This window comes from Canis aureus, chromosome 18 (genome assembly GCF_053574225.1).
Source record: "Canis aureus isolate CA01 chromosome 18, VMU_Caureus_v.1.0, whole genome shotgun sequence".
Taxonomy (NCBI): domain Eukaryota; kingdom Metazoa; phylum Chordata; class Mammalia; order Carnivora; family Canidae; genus Canis; species Canis aureus.
In genome coordinates, this window is record NC_135628.1 from 17,375,263 (window position 1) to 17,400,899 (window position 25,637).

The 25,637-nt window shown below is 53.1% G+C and overlaps 1 protein-coding gene across 1 annotated transcript; it reads right to left on the reverse strand.

The window, feature by feature from the left end:
- Positions 1 to 9,097: 9,097 nt before the first annotated feature.
- Positions 9,098 to 20,602, reverse strand: GHRHR (growth hormone releasing hormone receptor). Its single transcript, XM_077855874.1, has 13 exons — positions 20,546 to 20,602; positions 18,268 to 18,370; positions 18,041 to 18,148; positions 17,387 to 17,484; positions 16,196 to 16,293; positions 15,373 to 15,505; positions 13,893 to 14,046; positions 13,594 to 13,654; positions 13,077 to 13,146; positions 12,300 to 12,391; positions 11,574 to 11,703; positions 10,888 to 10,929; positions 9,098 to 9,223 (listed from the first exon to the last, which is right to left on the reverse strand). The coding sequence occupies exons 1-13, from the start codon at positions 20,600 to 20,602 to the stop codon at positions 9,098 to 9,100; spliced, it is 1,272 nt and encodes a 423-aa protein (XP_077712000.1).
- Positions 20,603 to 25,637: the final 5,035 nt, after the last annotated feature.

Genomic DNA, 25,637 nt, shown 5'->3' on the forward strand with positions numbered 1-25,637 from the left:
TCTCCCAGGAGGACTTCTCTGATTGCTCTGACCCTCAGCTGACCTCTGACATTTGCAGCCCCCCACCCCCTGCTGCCCCTGCTGCGTCCCACCTGCCTCTGTCCTCAGCAGGCATACCTGCCCCCAAAAGCAGGGCTTAGGTCTCCAGATCCTTTTCTCCCTTCTGTTTGATCCCCGGGGCGCAGCCCACAGAGGATCAGAAGACTAATGCTGGGGTCAGGGTCAAGATCAAGATTTCAGCAGGGCCCAGGGGGAGGGCTGAGGCTGCGTTTGGTGAGGGCTCCGGGTGGGCCCGGTGCCGACCGAGGAAGGGGCTGCAGAAGGGATCTGGGCTTGGGACAGTCAGGGCTTGGCCAGGACTCAGAGTCTGGTCTGCGCTGAGCCAGCTGGTGCGCAAGGCATTCATTCCCACGGTCATCCACCCCCTCCCCGCCCCCCCGCAGAGCCCTGGCCGCTGGGCTGAGAGGCTGAGCTGGCCTCCGGCCTTCCCAGAGGCTGCCCAGGGACGCTTGGCCTCCCACCTGGCTCCCCCGGCCACAGGCTGCCCGGGGTGGGAGGCGACCTGCCCGGTGGGAGCCCAGAGCCGCTCCAAGCCAGCACTGCGCCCAGCGGAGCTGTGGGCCACACCGGTGCCATGGCGATGCCACCGCTGCCAGCCTTTCCCAGCCCCGTAACCATGGGAATGTGCGCTGGGCTGCGCCACTCACGCAGTGCTTGGGGGGCAGGGGAACCACTGCCCATCAGCCCCGCCGGCCCGACCTGCTCTCGGGGACGCCCGCAGGGAGGGTCCGTGAGCTTGGCCTGTGTCATCCCACCTGTCAGTCCCCACGGCCCCCATCCACACACACACACACACACAGAGCACCCCAGCTCTGGAAGCACACAGGGGTTAGAAAGATCTGGAAGGAAGATGGGGAGAAGAGGAGAAACGGTTGTGGGGGCTGGGCAGAGGGGACCAGATGCAGGCAGCTGGCCATCTGGATTCAAGCAGAAGCCCCAGCCACCTCCGGCCCGCCCCGGGGCCCAGCCATCCAGGATCCTAGAGACAGGCCAGCCGCCCCATGCGCCGTTCGTCACTTCTCACAGCTGGACGCTGGGGCCCTGCTCAGACAGAGAGAAGGAAACCGAGACAGACAGACAGAGAGACAGAAAGGGAGAGAGGAAGTGGGCTAGGGGCCCGAGGCGCCGACGGACCGGGCGCGCTGGAGGAGGAGCAGCCACACGACACGCCCAACACGCCCACGAGCCCCGAGACAGAGCCGACTCTCAAACAACCAAAGTCCCAAACACCACCTGGGTTTGTAATTTCGTGGTTTCCAAAGTCTGGCTCTCCCTCCGCAGGCAGCCTTGTTCCCGATGGTTCCAGGGCCCGGGTACCTGACAGTCCCCAAGTTGGGAGGGTGAGGCCATCCCGGACTCCCGGGCCACACACATGGGGCGTCCAGAGGGAGGGGGCAGTGCCTGGGACTTTTCGTGACCCCTGCCACCCGCCCGGGGCCCTGTGCACCTGTGGCCTCGCCTTGGATGTCTGTCCGTCTTGCCCTGTGCTCCCCGCTCAGGGTCACCCCACCCCTGCCTGGGCCCCCTCTGTCATCACCAGCCTTCACGCTGGGGGACCCCCAACTCCCTGGGTGATGCAGCCCCTCCTGTGGTCCCCTCCAGGGCCCTTCTCCCGCACTCCTAGCAGCGTTGCCTCACCCCCTCACCCCCTCACCCCCTCACCCAAGCTGCGGCCGCTTCCACACCCTGACCCACGGGCACAGGCCCTTGTTTGCAAATACGGGGACGTCTTCCGGGCAAAACCCCACCTGGATGAGCTCCACTTGCCTTCTCCCTGCTGCACGGCACCCCCAGGGCAAGTGGTGTCGCTCCAAACCCCGCCCTTGGGCTGGGGCCGGGCCATCAACACTGGCGACAGCTGCACGTGCTTCTCACCAGCTGGCGCTGCCGCCTCCTGCTGCTGCTCTTTCCAGCCTTCTTCATTCTCCTCAAGACCCCCTCCCTTCCCTCCCTGCCCCCCAGCAGACTCCCTGGCCCCCGTGTGCATGCGCAGCCAGCTGACACCCCTTTACCTGGCCAAGCTGCCTGCACCGGGGTTCCGGGCCCACCTTCTCACTCCTTCCCAGTGACTTTGCTCCGTGATTTGCCACCTGCCCCCCGACCCTTCCTGACTCCCCAGCTGTCCAGGTCCTCCTCTCAGTAAAACGAAACACGCAAGTCCCCCTGGAACCTCACATCCGTCCACTCCCAGACCAGCCTGGAGAAAGGATGTGTCTACCTGTCTGTCCCACCTCCACTTTCCAGCACTATCTGGTCTGGGATGGGAGTCCCTCTTCTACTTTCATCTTGATGACTTCCCAGCCCTCAGGCCGCTCCTCCACCTCCAGCCCTCAGGCCGCTCCTCCTGGGCCCCTGCCTGTCCCACCCCGGCCGCACCCGCTCAGTGGTGCAGCACCGCAGCTACTCTCATGCCACTTCCCACCCACTCCCTTCTCAGCCCCAGCCGGCTCCTTGGCTCCCAACTGCATGTCTCGTGTGCACCCCAAACCCAGTGTGCCTGCCCTGAGCTCCGACTCTCCCCGCTGAAACGTGCTCCCTTCCACCATTGACCATTCCAGAACCTTCCTAGAAACCTCCCCTCTCTACATTGTACACATTCACTCATTACTCAGCTTTTGAAGCTGCCCTAATCTTTCCCACCACCCTCCCACCCAGACTCCATTTTCACTCTCCCTGCTTCCAGCAGAAGTATCTGCCTGAAATCCAGCCCTCATATGCAAGTCAAAGGGATCCATTTTAAAAACATAAGTCTTGTTCTATATCACATACTTCCAACAGCTCTTGGGGATAGAACCTCCTTAACACGGCTTTCCTGACCGTACGTGAGCTGGGTGCCGCCCACCCATCCCATCTCAGGTCCTTTTCTCACTGTAATCCGGCCACAGTAGCTAACTTTCAGCTCCCCTCAAAAGCCATACTCCTTCCTACCTCAGGGCCTTTGCACATTCTCGTTCCTCTGCCAGGAAAGTGCATTTTTATCCACTTCTTCATCTGGCCAACTCATACTCATAGTTTTAATCTCAGCTTAGATGTCACTTCCCCAGAAAGCATTATTTTTTAATACTCCCAGACTCGATTTGGCCCTTCAGGTATTTATTCTTATTTTTTTTTTAAAGATTTTATTTTTACTTATTCATGAGAGACACACAGAGAGAGGCAGAGACCTAGGCAGAGGGAGAAGCAGGCTCCATGCAGGGAGCCTGACGTGGGTCTCTATCCCAGGACTCTGGGATCACGACCTGAGCTCAACCACTGAGACACCTAGGTGCTCCCAGGTATTTGTTCTCATGGTACTCTATTTCTCCGGGCATACCTGCCACCATGATTTTGCAATTGTTTGAGTGGCATGATTGCCTCCCAGCACTGGGCATCTGTCATGTTTGCGGCCAGCCAGCATATTCTGAACGCCCTTCCTACGACTGAGGAGCTTGCCACAGTCTGCAGGCCCCTCTCCAAAGGCAGAAGGCAGAGCTGGCTGTCCAAGCCTCCCTACTGTGCGGCCAGTGGGCAGGGTCAGGACCAAGTGTGTAGACTTAGGTTTGGAAGAGAGCATCAAGAGGAAGCCAGTGCCAGATGGAATCAAGTTTTTAGCAAGCATGGCAGTGCAGGAGTCTGGCTTTTCAGGACAGCCCTGTGTGTGTCTGGCCTTCTGTCCACAGTATTACTGGAGTGGGCAGCTGTGTCTGCTACCAAAAGTGGTGCCGCGGGGAATCTGCCACAGTGGTCCCCTGGTGTGGGGTGGGCGCTGCTACTGGCTGCACTCCTGGAGCGCATAAGGTGAGCTCCCTACGTCCCTGAATCGATGTGTTTCTGTGTGACCCAGCCTGAGAGGTCCTGTTGTTTGCAAGACAGCCCTAAGCCATATCTTCTCTCTCTCTCTCTCTTCTTTCTTTCTTTCTTTTTTTTTTTTTTTTTTTTGTATATTTTTTTAATTGGAGTTCGATTTGCCAACATATAGCGTAACACCCAGGGCTCATCCGGTCATGTGCCCCCCTCAGTGCCCATCACCCCATGCCCCCGCCCACCTCCCCTTCCACTACCCCTTGTTCGTTTCCCAGAGTTAGGAGTCTCTCAAGTTCTGTCTCCCTCTCTGATATTTCCCACCCATTTTCTCTCCTTTCCCCTATGATCCCTTTCACTAATTTTTATATTCCCCATATGAATGAGACCATATAATGTTTGTCCTTCTCCGACTGACTTATTTCACTCAGCATAATACCCTCCAGTTCCATCCACATCGAAGCAAATGGTGGGTATTTGTCGTTTCTAATGGCTGAGGAATATTCCATCGTACATAGAGACCACTTTATAAGCTTCTTTATAAGAGTTAAAAATGGAGCTACCCTATGACCCAGCAATTGCACTGCTGGGGATTCACCCCAAAGATACAGATGCAGTGAAGGACCGAGACACCTGCACCCCAATGTTGATAGCAGCAGTGTCCACGATAGCCAAACTGTGGAAGGAGCCTCAGTGTCCATCGACAGATGAATGGATAAAGCCATATCTGAGCCTGACCTCCTGAGTAGGAACGTTCTGGAGCTGTTTGCCCCTGTTTCTGAGCTCTCGCAAAGTGCCTGCTGCCTAAGCAAACGCTTCAGGGATCCTTAGCAAGTGAATGAACAGGCAGCCCAGCAGGGCCCAGAGCCCTAACAAGAATGCCCGTGAACAACCCTGGGGAAAACAAAGCCTGGGTGTGATGCCCACATTCCTGTCCTGCCAGACCCTTCCTCCAAGCATCGCCGCCTGAGCTGATATCAGCCACATTCCTGCTTCCTGCCCAGCAGATGGTGGCACTTGGCCTTGTGACTTCCAAGGTCTATCCAACCAACCTAAGTGCCCTCCCCCAGGAAGCCTTCCCTGACTGCTCCTGCCCTCACCCACACTCTGTCCTCTGAGCTCCCACAGCCCAGAGACTCTGAGTCTCACATGCCTGTTCTTACTCACATCCAGGCTAGGGCTCACCCCAACATCCCTGGGGGCTCCCTGGGGGCAGAGAATGGGCCCCTCATTTTTATCCTCGCCTCTGCCCTATGCTGTAAAGGAGCACGGGCTGACCACAGGAGGAGAGGCGTCTCCCAATTTCTTCCTTCCCTTTAGGGTCTGAGGAGCAGCCTTTTGGAAGGAAGAGCAGTGTGGGAAATGGCAAATCCTGCCCTCCCACCCCGCACAAAACCAGGCGCCCAGGGCAACCCCCTTCTGCTCTGATCTCTGCACAGAGACTCCAACGAACACCAGTTCTCCTGTCTCTCCAGCACTCCCTCCTCTCCCCAGCTTGGCCCACCTCAAAACTGGAGCCATCCTGGGACGCCTGGGCCCCCTGGATCGAGTCCCGCATCGGGCCCCCTGCAGGGAGCCTGCTTCTCCCTCTGCCTGTGTCTCTGCCTCTCTCTTTCTCTGGGTCTCTCATGAATAAATAGTCTTTTAAGAAAAACAAAAAGCAAACCCGGAGCTGTCCTCTGCACACCGGAAGCCACTTCTTCCAGCAGCGCCACAGGCTCAGGGTGCCCCAGGCCCAGGGTCCTGCGCCCTGCTCAGGGAGGTCCCGGCCGGGCACCAAGGCTGTGCCACCCGGGCACTTGGCCGCAGTTATTTTGCCACCTGGTGGCCACGTTGAGCATATCTCTTCTCAACCGCCCTCCTTCCCTGTCCCTTCTGGGCCCTCGGAGGTCGCCCCCTGACTCCTTCCTTCCCCCTGCAGATGTGCATGCTGAGCCCCGAGAAGGAAAGGCTTTGCCAGTCCAGGAATCATCACAGTGGTCCCAGTCCAGGTCCCATGGTGAAGAGACTAGAAAAAGTGGCAGTGGGTTTGAGGTTCCTGTTGAAACTGGGAGCAAGGCGTAGACTTCCAGCCATGCATGAGGCCTCCAGCAAAGGGACAGACAATTCAGAGGAGCTTCCACGCCACCACGGCTACCACCCCCAAAGTAACTGCTAACTGACGACTGACACCACTAACTAACCACTCGCGCCAGCCATGAACCAACTGCTAACACTAACTGCTAACACCCTCAAAACTCCGAGAGACCCCACCTGTGGATGATAAAAATGAGGCCGAGAGACCATCCCCTACACTTCACCTGCGCCACAATGCACCGGGCCAGCTGTTCTGCGAGACGACTGCCAATAGGACTCAAAAGACTCCTCATCTGCATTGCATTGGGTCGAACATTCTAGGTCCAGGAGTTTGTTCTGAAGCTTCTTCTCTTTTTGAGATGTGCATGAAGCCTTGTCTGCAAGGAAGTTTGCCATCACAGCTATTGATTTTTTCAAAATTGGGAGCAACTTGCCCCGACAGAAGATTTGTCAGGCAATTATCAGCTCAACAGAGAGTATCGGATAGGCCTCCCAAATTATGTGGCCGAAAAAAGTTTTACAGGTGTTGTGTAGCAATCATCGAGAGATAATAATTCACATGTCATAAATGCCACCCTTTGCAACTGCACAATTCAGTGGTTCCAGTCACAGAGGGTGAAACCGTCACCACTAGCAAGTTCTGGAACATTCCGTCACCCCGGAAGAAACCCCATAGCCACCAGCAGTCTCCTTTTTACCCTCCCCCAGCCCCTGACAACCTAGAACCTTTTCTGTCTCTACAGAGTTGCCTATTCTGAACATTTCACACATATGGAAGCCTACCACATGTGGTCTTTGTGCCTGGCTTCTTTCACTGAGCACAATGTCTTAGGGTTCATCAACATAGCACATGTCAGTCCCTCTTTCCTTTTTATTACAGAACAATATTCCATTGTATGGATATACATCATTTTGATTCTTTATTCACCAGTTGATGGACATGGTTTCCATCTGTTGGCAGGGAGGCACACCGCTGCCATGAGGACTCATATGCCAGTTTTTGTGTAGACGTGGGTTTTCCAATTTTCTTGCCTATGTGCTATGGGGTAGATTTGCTGGGTTGTATGGCAACTCAACATTGGACTTTCTGAGGAATCATCAGCCTTTTTGCCAAAGCAACTGTACCATTTTACACTCCCACCGGCAATGTAGAAGAATTCCAATTTCACCACAACCTGGCCAATGCTTGTTGCCCATTTTTTTTCATTTCAGTGGTCCTCCTGGGTGGGAAACAAGCTCGTTGTGGTTTTGAGTTGCAGTTTCCCGAAGACTAATGACAGTCGGCATTTTTTATGTGCCTATTGGCCATTTTTATAGGGTGTGTGCTCATTTTAAGTATAAGAAATACAAATTTATAAATACAGTATGATCTCAAGATGGTTCAGAAATGCAGAGAAAAAAAATCTTTCAGGAAACATACCAAAATATCAACAGTGACTGACTATCTTTGGGTAATGAGATTATGGCTGATTTTCATTTCCTTTTTTAATCCTGTCTATATCTCTGAACACCCTGCAATGAATATGAATTACTTTTATGATCGGAGACTAAAGGAAGGAATGCACAGTAGAGTTTTCTTAGGCTGGAGTCACACCGTGACATTTGTCCGACCAAGAAGGTGTTGGGTAGTTAGGCGTCATGGCCAACAATGTGACCTTGGGTTTCATCTGGCTGAGTCTCCTTTCACTGGAACCCTCATGACTGTGAGGGAGGAGTGCCTGCATCAGAGCAAGAATGGCAGGGAAGACTGGAAGGCTTCCCGGAGGCCAGGGAATGGAGCCGAGTTTTACACAACAGACCTGCTGACCAAGAACGGGAGCGATTTCATCCTGACCTGCCAGGTCCATTTCTGCCTGTTTGCTCTACTCAAATCTCCCATCAGTCTACAAACACATTCCCTAGGACAGCACCCACTTCTCATTTTCCTCTCTCCCGCCAAGCAATGGGGTGGGGAAGGACTGACTGACTGTGATGATGCATTACATCAGGGGCCCTCACTTGAGCAGGGAACAGCAGACAGCAGGCTATGGACACAGGAAGGCACACAACAGTCAGACCACAAGGGAAAGACCTAGAATTGAGAAATCTCCACGCCAGAGAAAAACAAGGAAAGGGACCCAAGCAATTTCCAGAAGAACAAACCCAAAAGGCTAACAGGCACTGAAAGAGATGCTCACACTCATTAGTTATCAGAGAAATGCAAATTGAAACAACAATGAGATGTTGCTTTACACCCATTTGACTTGCAAACATTAAAAAGCTGGGTAATGCCAAGTGTTGGTGGAGCTGCCGGTGGGAGTGTAGATTTTGCAAGCATTCTGGAGCGCAATCTGGCAGTACTTCATCACATCAGAAAAGGCACAAGTGATGACCTGGCACTTTCGCTCCTGGGTGCGTGTCCCGGAGAAAGGCTCACTTGTACAGGTGCACGAGGGGACAAGCGTGTGAATATTTATCTGCAGGGGCGAAGGGGAGACAGGACGGGTCATACGTGGGCGATGACACCATGTAGCACCATATGGCAGTCACAACAAGAGACCAGATGAGCACACGGCAACACGGGTGGATGTCTTAAAAGCAGAGTGCTGAGGGGAACATGTTAGAAGCGGGATGAAGCACATAACCGACAAAATTTATGTAAATCAGAAGTACAGACACACACACACACACACACACAAAATAGTACATATTTTGCAAGAACACACAGAAGCACAAATATTCACATTACACACGTCGGGATGCTTGCCTGCGGGAGAAGAGGGATGGGAGTGGAGATAGAGACAAGAGAGAATAAGTTTTAAGAATAAATTAAACAGGAGGATTCTTGCGCAGACTCGAATTGGGGACCGAAAACGAGAGAGGGGTGATGACGGCCGAGGGTCCCTCTGTCTCCACTCAAGCTCGTTATCTATTCACTTACAAGTTTATTGGCTCCTCTGGCCGTGGTCTGGGGCCCAGGGAGGAGGGACAGGAGAACAGAGCCCGAGGAACCCAGGCGGTCCACCCGCAGCGACCCAGGGTCCGGTGTAGGGCGGGGCGAAAGCGCTGCACCTGCCGGGGCGGGGCGGCAGGTGGGGCAGCAGGTGGGGCGGCAGGTGGGGCAGCAGGTGGGCGGAGGCATGGCCTGCGGGCTCCAGGGGCGCGGGTCCCTCTTGCTCCGACAGAGGGTAGCTGTCCCAGCCTAGCACACAGATGTCAACACCTTCACCCCGGAGCGGGAAGGCACCGTCCACTTGGTGAGGGCCCTCCGGGCCGGCAGCAGCTCAGGGTTGTGGCCGTGCCACCTCCGTGAGATCTCAGTCCTCACCTCGGGGGACAAGGGAGAGGATGTCAGGGAGGGCCGCGGCGGGGCTGGGGGTATAGGGAGAGACCCTGCAGGAGGAAGGGAGGCCTGGGCTCCTGGGGAGGAGATGGGCCGCAGCCACCACCGAGTATATCTCTGCGTGATACTACTTCCTCCCTCCTGTGGGTATTTCTGACCATTCCCTTTAGCTCTGCTCTCTGACTTCTAGGAGGGCCTTTGGGTGGGTCCCGTTAAAAACATTCCCTTGGATGCTTTCTTCAATTTCTGGCCTCCCTGAGCGGCTTAGCCCGGTCCCTGCTCTGGGATTCAGTCTGGCCCTGCCGCTGAACTGAGCTATGGCCACTGGGAACCTGTCCAGAGGCGATGCCCCAAAGGGAGAAAACACAGACCCCTATCTAAGGAGCTGCAGGTGAGGAGCCTAGGATTCCTGAAAGAAAAGCTGCTGGGTAGAGGGAGGCAGGGGTGGGGACCGGGGAATCTGAATTGTCACATCTCCGAGGGGCTGTTGGGGTCACAGGTTGCTGAGAGGCTGTGACCACCCGACAGAGCTGAACTAGGGCTGCAGTGAAAGACAGAGGGAGACAGATTTCTATTCAGTGTAAGGGTGAGCTTCCCCACAGGGGCCTAACAACAGAAGAGCTGTTCTGTGAGTAGGAAGCTCCCCATCACCAGAGGTATGTCACCATCTGGTCTCCAGCGTGATTTTCCGGGACAGATCCCCTCCCAGCTCTCAGGGAAGCGTCTTTCCCAGGTCCCACCGGCCTCAGCCGAGGCTGTCCCCCACCCCTGTTGACGTCCGCAGGACCCAAGAGCCACTACAAACAGACACTGCAGTCCTGTGTCCGCAGCCAGACACCCAATAAGGCTGGCGTGGGAGTACAGAGGCAGAGGGGGCGGGAGGCAGTCGGGGACAGAGGTGGCAGGGGAGGAGCGAGCGGGGTCCCCCAGCTGGCGGATGGCGTGTGCACCCAGGCCTCGGGGCAACTCCGAGCCCACGGCCGGTCCAGGCCGCCAGAGGGAGCCCTGCCGGTGCTCACGGCAGCAGGGCCTGGCTGTCTAGGGCAGGAGCTAAATTCTCCCACAAAGCAAGTGTATCCTAAGGGACGGATGCAAGCTGCCTTCTGGGTGGGACATTTTACTTTTCCTCCCTCTGCCATCTTTCCACATTTCTACAAGTCTGTCGTCACTATGTGTCTAGGCATGAGTGTGCCCTCCTCTGAGGTCCCTCTATCTCTCAGTATCCCTGGCTCTTCCCCATCGTCCTCCCTCCTGCTGCACCTGACTCTATTTTCCTAGTTCCCTTTCTGTCTGCTGCTGACTTTTTCAGTTCCTCTGCCTCTCCCAGAGCTGGCTTATTCCCTCATCCACCCTCCCTTTTGTTCAATTTTAGGAACACAGAATTGGGGGATCCTTTTAGACCATCCCCAGTCCTGAAAGGAGAGTATATTTGGTCCAGGCTAGAGGAGGGATGGATAAAGGACGTTTATAGGAAGCAATCAGGTTCAGCTTGATCTAGAGGCTCAGGACAGACATAGCTTCCCAAAGGATCACAGGAGTCAAGGTTTGGCTCGAACTGGGATTTACAGGGTCTGGGAAGAAGAGAAGTGGCCTTAGGTCTGGTGGGAGGTAAGACTCAATGGCTAAGGATATCCTGCAGAGTTACCTACCTCTTGGTTGAGGAAGCAATACAGGATGGCAACGATGAAGCCCTGTGGGGCCAAAGAGAAAGGAACACATCAGGATGCTCTCTGACTTCTAGGAGGGCCACAGTCTTGACCTATCTTTTCTTCCACTACCCACTACCAACTACTCATCTACCCCTTACTACCTACAACCTGCTACCACCTTTTTCTCCACCCGCCCCCAGGCTGTGGCCTGGGCAGGTATTGGGGAAAAAGAAGGAGGTGCATTCATCTCTTTCTATGCACCAGGCACACTGTCTCACGTAATCCTCATAGCAAGCCTGCCAAGGCTGTACTGTTGATCTTGTTTCTCTGATTTGCTTTATTTCTGCATCCCTCCCCCAGCATTGAGCACAGATCCTGGTACATAATAGGTGCTCAGTAAACGTTGGATAGATGAATGGCTGGATAGACAGATAACTGGATGATAAATGCATGGGTAAGTAGGTAGGTAGATGGATTGATGGATGGATGATGGGTAGATGGATGGGTAAATGGACAAGTAGGCCGGTTCGGGGGAAGCTGCATGAATAGAGAGATAAGTGGATTAAAAAAGAGGATAACCAGCCCGGTAACCCTTAACCTACAGTGAACTCAACCAAACCTGTGGGCTGCACCTCCTCCCTCTTGCCCAAGGACTTGGTGGGAAGGGTCCCTGTGGGGCCCCTCACCTGGAAAGAGCCCAGGCCCAATTCCAGGGGGAGGCGGATGCCCAGGCCAGCACTGTCGGGCAGAAAGTTGAAGATGACATAGTGAATTCCAAACAGCGGGATGAGAAGAAGCGTTGATTTAGAGAGACGCCTGCAGGAGAAGACAAGCCCTAGGCACCCAAGGCTGGAATTAGTAACTCCCACATGCCCCCTGCTCACTCCCAATTCCCATCTGTTCTCCATACAGACTCTGTGCACCAGGCACCCTGGAGAACTCCATCCCCCCCAGACACGCAGAGTGGTACAATGCAGGGCTTCCTTACTTTGGGGAGCAGGGGTCTTGCTGTTCTCGCTGCCAAATGCTCTTGTCTCAATTTATTCCAGTCGATGTCTATGCATCGAAGTCTAGTTCAAAGACCACCTCCCCCAGGAAGTCTTCCCTAACCATAACTCACCCCCACCTCACCCCCATCTAGAAAAGTTCTCCTTCCACAGGATCCTTCCCATAGAAATGGACCCCAGCACTCATCAGTCCATTTGTCCTGGGAACTGGATATTTGGAGCCTCCATCCCTCCCCCCACACACACATTGTGATCTCCTAGAGGGCAGGGACCAGATCTATCATCTCTCTAGAAGCTTAGGGAGGAGCATGGTCCAAGATAGTGAATAAAACAGAACCACACCGACTCCCAGTCCAGTCATGCTCCCTGCATCCCCGAATGCACACGTGCGTGCACACACATTACCAGTACTGAGGCTCGGTGTGGAGGCTGCCCTGAGCCGGCTCCAGTTTCCTCAGCAGGATGCGGATAATATTGAGAAAAAGCCCAAAGTTCACCTGGAAATAGAGGTGTAGGAAGGTAAAAGGCAAGAGTCAGGAGTAGCCCTGGTAGCCTGGGACGGGGCCTCTTTGGGAATTACAAACCCCAAATCCTTGAGACACAGGGATGTGCAGGCAGATAGATGTACAGGTCATTGCTCTAGAACTTGTGTCCTGGAGACTGGGGGGTCCCACATGGAGCGCAGGGTCCCTCTGCAGCCCCAGGATAAAGAGTGGGGGGCCAGGCCTTGTCATCCTACCTCTAGTGCCTCCCAGGGTCTATCTTCTCTGACACAAAGCAGGTGTCCCTCACTTTTGATAAAACTGGGGAAGATGCACACATTCACCGAGGCCATGTAAACCAGCCCCGTTGCCCCGTTTTCAGCATGGGAGCGGGGGGGGGGGGGGTGGTTCAGCCACAGCCCGCCTTCCTCTCCTGCACCGCAGCCCCGCTGCAGTAGGAGATGCTCTACAGCCAGGGCGCCAAATCCATCCCAACCCAGAGCTAGAAGGAGCCTGAGCGATGGTGGAGACCACCTCCTAGTTTCACTGATGCCACACTGAGGTCCGCGGAGAATCTCGCAGAGCCTGGCTGCAGGACCCAGGTACCCTCTCCCCCAGCCTGGAGTCACCTTTCCTGCGGTACAGCCCCCTCGGCAGATCCAAGGAGAATAAAGCAGAGGCGCTGGCCCCAGAGACTGACCCCAACAGAGAGGACGATGGGCCCTTTGATGATCCACCAGTAAGGGGAGCTGTCATCCAGGTCCCAGCACCTAGAGAGAGGACAGGCCAGGACTGAGGGGAGCACCAAAAATGCCCTCCCAGCCTTCTCTCCTCTCTCAGCCAGGTAGGCTCCCTTCCAAAGGGATCAATCCATGCTGGGCTTACCTCTCCCTCCTCTCTCCAACTGGCTGCTTCTTGCTGGCCCCAAAACTTTCCCTGTTCCAGGAAGCCCCTATTTACCCTGTCCTCAGCCCCCACCTCTCTTTGAGCCCAACACCCTGAGAATCTGAGGTCCCCTCCCGCCCCAGGTCATGCCCCTTGCACGCTACCCACAACGGCCTTCCCATCCTGCGCCCAGGCCCTGGGAGTTCCCTGAAAGCAGGACTGGGGTCTCCTGCTCCTCTCCCCAGCGTAGAGAACAGCCACGCTGCCTGACCATTCAGCCCACACCCCAGGGGGACCCAGCGCCCTGTGATGAGGTGGCCACCCAGACTCACGCAACATCCTCAAAGGCCACCTTGCAGCACACCCACATGCCAGTGAAGAGCAGGGGAAGCCCTGTGGGGGTACAGAGGAGACACGAGTAAGGGGTGTCTCGGCTCAAGGACTTGCCCTCACCTGCCACCTCCACTGCCAGCCTCACAGGGCACCGGGAAGGGGGGACCAGGGAGCTGTAGGACTACAGGTTGTCCCTTGGGTCACCATCAAGTGAGCTGAAGGGACCTTTGGGTGAGCTCCCTGCGAATTCCCCACCCTCCACTAGCCCCTTGCTGCCCTAACCGGCCTTGGAGCTCACCCCAGCCAGCAAGAACCAGCCGCCAGAAGGCTCTCCTTGTGCTGGGCGACTTGGAGGCCAAGAGGCAGGTCAGGTACACAGCTTCCACCAACAGCCAGCTGAAGTTGGTCATGGTGGCGAAATGGGAGGTGGCCACAGAGACTTTGCAGAGAACCTGTGGGCGGGGGGTCTGGGTTCCTCAGGGCTGGACACCCCCTGGAGCCCCTCCCCCACGCAGGCCCCTCCACCTCCACCTTGGGCTGCCCCAGAGGGGATGTGGTAGGATAATGTGGAGGCTGAGAGCGCAGATTTGGGACCTGGGTTCACGTTTACCAATGCATTCGCTGGGTAACCTCCCCCTGCCTCAGCTTTTCATCTGTAAAGGGAAATACTTCCGCTGCCTATCCCGTGGCCTTGTCCTGAGGACCAGATGGAAACTCTGCGTGGGGATTGCTATTTTTCACTTTCCTTCGGTCCCTCCTGACCCCACGTCCATCCCCAGAGCTGTGGGTGTGGAGCACCGTCCATCACTGCAAACACACGAGCAAACACTCGCTCATTCACCGCAGGACTCGCTCATCCGTCAGGGGTGACCCAGGTGGCCCGAGCTTGGCCCCAGGCCCACTCCCGTACAAATGGGACTAAAATGCAACTATATGGAGGAACTAAAATGTGGGAATACATGCAAAGCATTTAGCGCAACGCCTCCACAGAGGTGCTCAGTACACCTACCATTACTATTTCTTTCATTCGTTCACTAAGGTCACTGTTGGTTTGTCTGTCTGTGTGTCTGGCTACTGCTAGCCCAGCTTTGCCTCCACGCTGGCCCCCACTGCCTGTTACGTTCATTCCCTCTGCTTCTCCCGCCTCGGCTCCCTGCCACCGTGTGACTTCCCCGGTTCTTGGACATGCTTCACGTTTTCCTGTCTGTGAGACCCTGTTCACCCGGTCCCTCCATCTAACGTCCCCTTCGCCCCCCTCCCAGCCCCAAGCTGTCTCCTCCCTGAAGCCCAGCTCTCAACACCTATCCTCCACTCAGTGGTCCCATTAGCGGTGCATTCTGTCCCCTAGGCCCTGTGGATGCTTCTGGGGGGAGGGACCCAGGGGCACCTTGCCCGGCACACACCCGCACCTGGCCACAGAGAGGCAGGGGTGTTCGGGGGGAGGTACAAAATGCAAAGGCCGCTGGGGTGAGGCATGGGCTAGGTTGGAGTATGCAATAAGGAATGGAAGGGGGGAGGGATGCGGAATATGGGAAAGGATATGGATCGGCTCCAGGGTCTAAGAAATGCCATGGGGATTTAGGATCTGATTCTGGGGAGGGGTGGGAAGGGAAGGGAAGGGAAGGGAAGGGAAGGGAAAGGAGAGGGTGTTTCCTATTCTGTAATTGGCAATCACAGAGCCTTAGGGTATCAGCCCACAGTCGGGGGGCTCCTCTAGGTCCCTAACGCTGCCTTCCTTCCCCCCACCCACCCCGGGACCCTCCAGCCGCAGCTGTTACAGTGGAGAAGCTGCAGTGGTCTGTGTTCTCCCCGTGGAAGAGGGCGGCGTCCTTCAGGAACACAGCTCCCGCCTTGAGGATGAAGGTCACAAACAGCTGGGTGTGGATGTAGTTCCGGGGACAGTGGAGCCTCCTGGAAGAGCAGGGATGAGGGGGAGCACAGGAGGAGCACAACTGAACTGACTCGAGTCAGACCAGGCTGGACTTGGAGCTTCAGGGTTAGCCATGCAGGACAGCCGACCAACCACCGCCCCGAGGCTCAGCAGAGGTGAGAGGACTGAGGGGACCGGTCCTTGCCTTTGGGGAGCTCAGAGTCTGGGGGACAGAGGCATAGGTGGCAGGGTACTGGGCAGGGGAGCCCCCTGGGTGCTCAGAGAGATGAGGCACATCCCCAGGAGACAGAGAATGGCATTAGCCATGTTGGGGGGCTCAGACTCTAAAGTTGGGGGGGTACTCAAGGGAGGCAATGGTCAAAGGGTTGGAGCAGTCAAGAAAGGCTCCATGTGGGAGGCCAAAAGGATTCTGAAAGCAGGTGGGAGCTGGGCTTTGAATTTTGACAGATGGAAACACATCAAGAACACAGGAAGTGGGCATTCCAAGCAAACAGAGGAAGTTCCACGTGAGCAGAGGTGTCGAGACTGCGGTGAGTCCTGGAGTGCGAGGGCTGGAAGGGAACACACCGGGGAACGGAAGGGAAAGCCAGGAAGGGCCGCGGGGCCTAGATCCAGCAACCTCCTGAGTGTCCAGGCAAGGACTCAGGCTTGGCCCCGAGGACCACAGGGAGGCAGCGAAGGTTCTGGAGCAAGTCAAGAGGACAGCAAACCTGAGAGCAACCAGGATGGCAATGGCCACGAAGAGGGCCACGATGGAGATGCTATGGCCCAGGGTGTAGATGATCTTCACGGTGGAGAAGTAGGATTTCTGGGAGAGTAGAGATGGAGAAAGTCTCAGCAGCTGCACTTTCTGGGAAGGAGGGGCTTGAGGACCATGCAGGTGAAGGCTCTCGGTTCTAGAACCCCCCATCTGGGGGCAGGGTGCCCGTCGCAAGCTCCCTCATAACAGAGGCACTTCTTTACAGCCTGTCTTGCACCTGACCTGCTGGTGGGCAGTGAGGGGGGTGGGGGCAGCAGGGAGTGACATGTTGACTCTCACTGTTAGGTGGGGTGGGACCGAGACAGGCGGCAGAGAAGCTATAGCTTCACTCACTCATTGGTAGATTTTGTCATTCATCGAGGAACGACAAAAGCTCGAGAGGAAATGGGACTGGTTTATTGACATCCTACTTCCTCACCATCTTGGGCACATACGTTCCCCCCAACCCTAAAGAAAGGGGGCAGCCAGGGACAGCCACGGGGAGAAGGTCTTTCTATGATCAAGTGTTTGGATCCATCAAAGTCCAGCCTGGACACCACCCTCTCCCCACCCTGAGATGGAGGTGGAGGGTGCAGACCAAGGGAGGGGACCAGGGACCCCTGGGGGATGCAAGCAACCAGCACCCGTGTCTGTCTTTTCATTTGAAAAATGGTCGGACTCATGCCTTCCCCTCCTGGGCTGAGGGGAAAGAGGTATGGGGTTGGGGGTAAGGAAGTACCTCGGAAAGGCCCTGCTCAATTTGGATGTGTGGAGCATGCACACCACCCCATGGACCTGGACCAGAGGAGGGGGGCAGCTTGCCCAGGACCACTAGGTGCCTTAGTTCCCCAGAACCATTCAAAGCTCCTGCCCCGGAGGCCTGGGCACAGAGAGGGCAGCCAAGGAGAGGGCAGCCAGCACATCTCCCACCCTGTCCTTCGCCTCCCCTCTCTCCCAGCACCGTGGCCACGTGTCACCCTTGAGCAATTAGCCAAAGACCAGAGCCGTCTCTCTTGCAGACGCTGCCATCTTCTGAAACCACTGTAATAAATATTCCCATCCGCTGGATACGGCGGAAATGGCAGCCCCTCCAGTTGTGCAGTCCACCATCCCTACAACCACCCACGGCGACCCTTCCTCCAAGATGCCAGGAGCCTCTTACCTCCTCAGTCAGCAGGTCTAGCGGCACAGGGCAGGCCACAGGGTAAGGTGGGAAGGGCTCAGACCAGCCTGTGATGGTGCAGTCCCGCTTCACGGCCCCTGCGAGGCATGCAGAGGTGGGAACAGAGAGCGGGTTGTAACTCGTTCTCTGTCTCCAGGACAGAAGCGGAGTCGTGGATCATCCAGTGACCCTGGCTGGGTCTGCAGACAGCTCTTCTCAATGGTAGAGAAAGGGTGGCCTTTCCCCCAAGGGGCCTGGGTTCCAGGTCCAGCCTTTCCACACTCTCCCCACTAGGCAGTGGTAGCATCTGAGTAGTCAGACAGGCTCTGCTCCCCCCCACCCCCAGGCCAGCCCTCCTGCCGACATCCACAGAACATTTGCTTGGGGTCTGGCCCTGGGCCCAGCACCTCTATGCTCTGCTCACCAATCCTCCCCCCCCGGGAGGTTAATGTTCTTGGTTTCCCCAGGTCACAGGTCAGGAAGCTGAGGGTCAGGAGGTTGGCTCACTTGCCCAAGGTCACACAGGAAGATGGGAAGTTGGTGTTCACATCCAGATCTACTGCCCCCAAAGCCAGGGACGTGCCTACCATATGCTGACACCACCAGGTGAAACCACCTCATCTCCCCACTCGCCACCACACCCGGAACCCTCACCTGGCTCTGAGCTGAAGTGAGAGAAGAAATCTGGACAAGAGAGAGTGACCCACTCGCCAGAGCCCGCCATCGGCCAGCACAGCAGCCCATCCCACGTCCTCGGGCAGCCTAGGTAGAGAGATGGGAGCAGAGCAGACTCAGGGGACAGGCCAGGCAGCATTCAGAGTGATGAGGCTGGAGGAGATAGAAGAGCTGAGAAGCCACCCCCTCCCTCCCAAGCGCCATACCCAGCGTGGTGTTGGGCATCCCTTCCACTGCTTGCAGACATGACCTCTCATCCTCTCTCAACTGGGTGATGAAGTCACACTCTGGGTGCACATGACCCCATACCTGCAGGAAGAAGGCAATGGGATGAGCCAAGCCAATCGGGTGCTCTTTCTGGGTTCTCTGGTCCAAATGACCTTAGGACAGAGACAAAGCCTGATTCACTTCCCCAGCCCTGCTCCTAAGCACAGGGTCTGGCTCCCCACACTTTCGAGTGCTCTTGGAGGAGATGGAACAGAAGAAGGAAGGCAGGGAGGGAGGAAGTGGGGGGAGGAGGAAGAGAGGAGGGAGGAAGGAAAGGAAGATGGAAGTCTGGACAGATGCTTCCCAGTTTCATCTCATGGGAGCAAGTTCTGAGATGCATTGAACACAAGGCTTCCGAAGACCTCCTGGAGGGAACTGAGTCAACAACTCTCTGTGCAGGGCCTTTCCTCGTCTCTTCCCCCTCTCCTCCCCCCTGCTCCCTGGATGCAATTCTGCACAAAGTACCTTGGTAGGCAGAACAATGCCTTCATTCACGCAACAAGGTCTGCCTCCTAATCCCCGAAAACCGAATATACGCTACCTGGCCCGGCCAAAGAAATTCTGCAGCTGGGATTAAATTAATGATCTTTGGATGGGGAGATTATACGGGATTATCTGGACAGACATGAGGTTCTTATAAGAGGGAGAATGTCAGAGTCAGATAAGGAGATGTGAAGGAAGCAGAGGGGAGGAGGTGGGGGGGAGGGAGGGGACGTGAAAGAGAGCAGCCATGGTTATGTGGGGTGCACACAGATGAGAGGAAAGAGACTCCCCACATAACAACAGCAACAACAAAAAATTTTAAAAGGCAGGGGCGGGGGCAAAACCTTCCAGGTATGGAATGAATAGGGCACAGCACAGGGAATGAAGTCAACGATCTTGTAATAGTGCCGCACGGTGCCAGATGGCAGCTACGCTTGTGGTGAGCACAGCATAACATAGAAACTTGTCGAATCCCCGTGTGGTGCACCTGAAACTAAGGTAACAAGGTGTGTCCAGGCTACTTCAATTACCAAAAGAAAAAAAAAAGAAGAAGAAGAAGAAGAAGAAGCAGCAGCAGCAGCAGCAGCGGCGACCTGTTTTGCACCCTATGCCCAGCCCTGACAAATCAGACCCCACTCAATGCACAACAGCCCCGGCGAATAGATATCATCTCCTTTTTAACAAAAGATACAAGTGAGGCTCAGGAAGGGTGGGGAACTTGCCTAGGCCACACAGCTAGTTTCAGGGTGCCAGGATTCCAGCCCAAAGGCTGTGCACCTGGGGGCGGGTGCTTGGGAGGTGCGGTGGCCCCTGCACACTCGTGCGTGAGCACACACACACTCTCATGCTCACACACAAGCCAGCAGGGGAAGAGGAGACCTCAGTCCATGAGTGCTGAGCTTCCCACCCAGTACCTTGTATGTCCTGTCCTGGTCCCTGTGTCACTTGCAGTAACTCCTAGAAAACATGCTGGGAAATCACAGCACAATCAGGGAGGGCCCCTGTCCAGCACCCCACTCCCACCACCCTACTCTCCAGTACATAAGTTTGCCAAAAGCTTCTCCAGCCCGAGGTGTATCAAGAGAGGAACAGTCTCCCAAATATGGGAGGGGAGCAGCTGTTCTCCATCTACTGCGCAGGACCCTGGTCCCTGGCCACACCCTTTAGGAGGGAGCAACCCAACGGGAGTGTGGCTCCAGGACACTGGGGATAGGGAGGGGTCTGGAGATTCTGTGGAAGAATCAGGGACATGAGATGGGAAGGCCTTAACTGCCCCCCCTGATTCAGAGTCATATCTCAGGCATACAGGGTCTCTGTGGCCCCTGGAAGGCCCAGGCAGGCCCTGGAGGGAAGCAACAAGGAGGCTAACTCAGCTCAGCCAGGTTTTCCTAGTCAGAGCTACCTAGAGACAAGCAGCTGCAAGGGAAGGGGAGAGGAGGGAAGGGAAGGGGAGGGGAGGGAAGGGAAGGGGGCAAAAGGAAAGGGAGGGGAGGAGGGAGAGGGGAGGAGGGAAGTGAAGAAGAGAGATGGGGAGGAGGGGAGGGGATGGAAGGGGAGGGGAGGGGGAGAGGAGTTCTCTGAGCCATGGCTAGTAGCCTGCTTAGTAGAAACTCCTGTGCTGAGGAAGAGCAGTGGGGACCCACCAGGCTCCAGCTAGACCCCCCCTTATGGCCTTGTGGCTCCCAGATCCGGAGCCCAGCAGGAGAGGCAGGAGGGTCTGTGTTGGCTACTCACAACTGGCAGTGGGCTCAGCAAGCAGAAGATGCAGGCACCCCACACCCTGCTGTCCATGGTGGGGCTCAAAGTGGCTCCCCCAGTCAGCGTCCTTGTCCTCAGGGTGAGCCTCGGCCCTCTTCCCTCCCTGTGGTCCCCTGTGGTTGCTGCTGCTGCCGCCACCCCTACTCTGATGGCTATTTGCATAGGCAGGAGCTGGCAAAGGGGACAGAACCAGCTAAATATTCACAGGATTGCAGGACATCATGCCCAACTCAGCCCCAGCCCCAAAGTGGGCCTCTATGTCCCCAACAGGGAGGGGCTGAGCACCCCACCCCCTTCCACTCCATCTGTAAGTCTGCTGTGTCCCTGTCCTGAGCTGACTGCAAGGGCCCAGAGAGGTGATAGCCATAGGACACCCCTTGCCCTGGCAGGCCAACATTCTTTACCATCTCCCTCTCGGAGCCCAGCCTTCTGCTGGCCCACAGTAGAGAGAGCCCCCCTCCCCAAATGAAGGAGATTCAGAGAAGAGGAAGAAGACGACCTGGGCCCACCGTCAGAAGCTCCCAGTTTGGTTAGTCACCCAAGCCTCATCCACAGGGCTGCAGGTGGGCCTAAGGCTGTGGGGACACAGCAGGGATGGGGGTAGGGTGTCAGTGGGGGTTGCAGAGTAGGGATGAGGTTAGAAAAAGAAGTGAGATCATGATGCCCCTGCATGGGCTGGCCAAGAAGCGTCATATCAGTAGGACCTTGCTTCTTTCCCTGCAAGGACTCCAGCCTGGAAAGCAAGGTGGAATGTGCAGATGTCAAGGCTCTGGACTTCACACGGGGGCTTATCAGAGTCTCCAGAAGTCTTCACAGCAACAGAGGGAAATGAGCCAAAATGGGAGGTTTGCAAGGGGATTCATGGAGCTAGACCACCCTGAATGAAGCAAGACAACTGTTATCAGCAGCAAAAACTAGAGGTCTTAACATAGCTGCTCAAATGATTTTGGACATTTGTTGCCTGGGCATTTTCATTATAGTTTTAGACTTTAAAATATGGAATCCCAATTGGCCAAGCTAAAGACAGCGTTCTAAGCTACCCTGGCTCTCGCACAGCACTTGGGGATTCGGAAGCACCTTGTATCTTCCAGAGCCCTGGATGTCACTGTCCCTGGTGGGGCCTGACGTTTGTGTGCAGATCTGCATTCCCAGAGTTTGCTGGGCTGGATGCTGGTGACAACAGGCATGTTTACAGCCTGGCACAAATCATGAATGATGAAGGCTCCTCACCCCTACCTCGTGTAGAGTGAGGAATCATTTTACATCAGCAGGGCTTTATTTTTCCGTTTGTATTCATCGCTGACAAAGTGCTGAAGGAAAACATTTTGAAAAGAAAACACGAACCACCCCAAGCCCCAGACCCCCCTTGCCCTTGCCCAAAGGTTCTCCTGTGCTTCGCCGTAAAAACAGTGTGGACGGGCATGCTCGCACAGTTCACCTCATCTTCAGAATGAAGCAGAGCTCCTGGAGGGACAGGCCAAGTGAGGACTCACAGGTGGGACAGCAGAACACTGAGAAGGTGTGATCTAAAGGGAAAGCTAGAACCTTCCATCCATCAGCTACAAATAAGCAACAGCTCAAGGATGCATATTACAGTTAATCACTGTTGGTAATCAGTATCAATGTCATTAGCATTAATGAAGGTTAATAATCAATATTCACACTTAATACTTAATAATAATTATTATCTAAATTAGTGGCTCTTAACAGGGAGCAATTTCATCCCCCAGGGAATATTTGGCGATGCCTAGAGACAGTTTTCAGTATCACAGCCAGGGGTCAAGGGGGGCAAGGAGCGGTGGTGACAAGGTGCTAATGGTAGAAAATGGATTGAAACCAGAGAAGCTGTTGAACGTCCTACGATGCACAGGACGGCCCCCACAGCCAGTAAAGAATTACCCAGTTTAAAAGGTCGATGGAACTAAGGTTGAGAAACCTGGATCCAAGGGTCTTCCAGGCCCATTGTCCTTCTGAATAGACCAGAGTCACTGAACACCCATCTCTGAGTACCTCTGTATCTACTCAAGTTCAAATTCTGCCTCCAGGTCTTGCCAGCTGTGTGAGACCAGCTCCCTGCTCAGCGGGGAGTCTGCTTGTCCCTCCCTCTCTGCCCCTCCTCTCACCTCATGCTCTCTTTCTTTCTCAAATAAATAAAATCTTTAAAAGAGAGAGAGAGAGAGATCATATCAAATTGCTTTTCAAACTGGGTGTACCAATGTTCACTCCCATCTGCAAAGTAGAAAAGTACCACTTTCCCACATTATTTTCCAAATCTCATATTATTAGCCATGAAAATTTTAGGCAATGTGATCGATGAAAAAGGATTAGCTCATTATTATTTTCATTTTCTTTAGTATTAGTGATATTGAGCATCCCCTCATCGGTGCAGTGGCCCTACATTTTATTGGTGTGGGGCTTGATCCCAGGACCCGGGGACCATGACTGAGCTAAAGGCAGAAGTTTCACCGACTGAGCCACCCAAGCAGCCCTGACGTGATCTTTTAAATCTCTACACGAACATACTCAAAAACCAGAAGCTCCATTTCTGAATATTTGCCCCAGAGAAAAGTATTATATAGTAAAAAAACAGAAAACACAAAAGCCCAATGCTAATGAAATAGCTAAATTAAATGTGGTATGTTCATACAGTGGAATACTATCGAATGTACCATTAGATACTATTAAAATACTATTAAAAGGATGAACTAAATCTGTTTGTATTAACATGAAAATATTTTTTTAATGTATGTGAGGAATTTCTGCTCCAGCCAACACAGAGTAGCAGGGACTGACTTATATTCCTCCCACCGTAATGACAGGAAATCTGAACAAAATATACAAAATTTTAGGTTTTAATAGATGAAGAAAGAAAAGCACACACGATCATTGCAATTGATGCAGAAAAAGCATGCGACAAATGTGAACACTCTTTTAAGACAGAAACACTTAATATACTAAGAGTAGAAGGGAGCTTCCCTAACATGATAAAGGCCATAAATGAAAAACCCACAATGCATATCATGCTCAATGATGAAGACTGAGCTTTTTCCCTAAGATGAGGAACAAGACAGATGTCTGCTTTTGCCACTTCTATTCAATGTAGTACTTACTAGAAGGTCTAGCCAGAATGCTGAGGTAAGAAAAGAAATAAAAGACACCCAAATCAGAAAGGAAAAAATAAAATTATCTCTGTTTGCAGATGACATGATCTTATTTGCAGAAAACCCTAAAGAATACACACACACACACACATGCACAATTAACATTAATAAACAATTCAACAAAATTGATATGCAAAAATCTGTTGTTTTTTTAATACACTAAAAATTAAACAATCAAAAAAAATTAAACAATCTGAAAAGAAAATTAAGAAAACCTTTCCACCCATTTGCAATAGCATCAAAAAGAATAAAATGCTTTGGAATAAATTTAACCAAGGAGGTAACTTTTACAAAAAAAACAAGATAATAAAACAAAACATACAAAACATTACAAAAGAAATTAAATATCTAAAGAAAGGAAAATATGGCTTGGTTCATGGATTAGAAGACTTAATTTGTTAAGATGACAAAACTACCCAGAGTAATACGTAGGTTCAATGAAATCCGTATATAAATCCCAATGGCATTTTTTTCAGAAATAGAAAAATCTATATTAAAATTCATATGGAATTTCAGGGGACCCTGAAAATTCAAAACAATATTAGAGGGGAAATATCAGAGACCTCACATTCCCTAATTTCAAAACTTACTGCAAAGCTACAGGAATCAAAACAATGTGGTGCTGGCATAAATATACATATAGACCAATGGAATTGGAGAGAATAACCCCTCACATATATATGCTCTATTGATTTTGGGAGTGCTGCCAAGACCATTCAATGGGGAAAGGACAGTCTTTTCTACAAACACTACTGGGAAAACTAGATATCCACATGCAAAACACGAAGTTGGACCCTTACACCATATGCAAAAATTAACTCAAATAGATAAAGACCTAAATTCAAGAGCTAAAACTATAAAACTCTTAGTGGAAGACAGAAGAGAAAATTTTCATTACCTTCGATTTCACAATGACTTCTTGAATATGACACTAAAAACACAGGAAACAAAAGAAAAGTAGAAAAAATTGGATGTTACAGAAATCAAAAACCTTTGTCCAGCAAAGGGCACCACAAAAAAAAAATGAAAAAAAGAACTCACAGAATGGGAGAAAATATCTGCAAGTCATATACCGATGAAGAATCAATATTCAAAAAATATGTAAGCTCTTACAACTCAACAGCAAGAAAACAAAAACAAAAAACAAACAAAAAAAACGATTCAAAAATGAGCAAGAGACTTGAATAAGCTTTCTTCGAAGATGATAGACACATTGAAAAAAAGCTCAGCATCATTAATCATTCAGGAAATACAAGTCAAAACCACAATGAGATACAACCTCACACCCACTAGATTGCTATTATTTTAAATAATGGAAAATAATACATGTTGTTAAGGATATGGAGAGATCAGCCTTCCAGCCCTGCTGGTGGAAATGGAAAATGGTCCAGCTGCTGTGGGAGACAGTTTGGCAGTTTCTCAAGAGGTTAAACAATTCTACTCCTAGGCACATATCCTGAAAGCAGAGACTCCAACAATACTTGTAGACCAAGGCTCATAGGAGTATTATTCACCATAGACAAAAGGTGGAAACAACCCAGGTGTCCATCAACAGATGAATGGATAAACACAATGTGGTTCATACCTTAAACAGACTATTAGCCATACAAAGGAATGAAGAAGTCGTGACATATGCTCCATCATGGATGATCCTTAAACATATTCTGCTAAGTGAAAGAAATCAGACACAAAAAGACAAAGACTGTGTAATTTCACTTAGATGAGAGATCTAGAGTAGTTAAATTCATAGACACAGAAAATAGAATAGAGGTTATCAGGGTTTGGGGTAATGGGGAAATGAGGAGTTGCTACTTCATGGGTACAGAGTTTCTATTTGGGATGATTCAGAATTCTGGAAATAAATAGTAATGATGCTTGCACAGCATTGTGAATACCTAATACTTCAG

What these genes read in the sequence shown, in the direction of transcription:
- GHRHR (XM_077855874.1), bottom strand. Translation starts at nt 20,602, where the DNA reads ATGGACAGCAGGGTGTGGGGTGCCTGCATCTTCTGCTTGCTGAGCCCA. An exon ending in TAGACCTGCTGACTGAGGAG is followed by an intron (nt 16,294 to 17,386) that starts GTAAGAGGCTCC and finishes CTACTCTCCCAG; the next exon opens with AAATCCTACTTCTCCACCGT. An exon ending in TGGGCCTGGGCTCTTTCCAG is followed by an intron (nt 10,930 to 11,573) that starts GTGAGGGGCCCC and finishes TTGGCCCCACAG; the next exon opens with GGCTTCATCGTTGCCATCCT.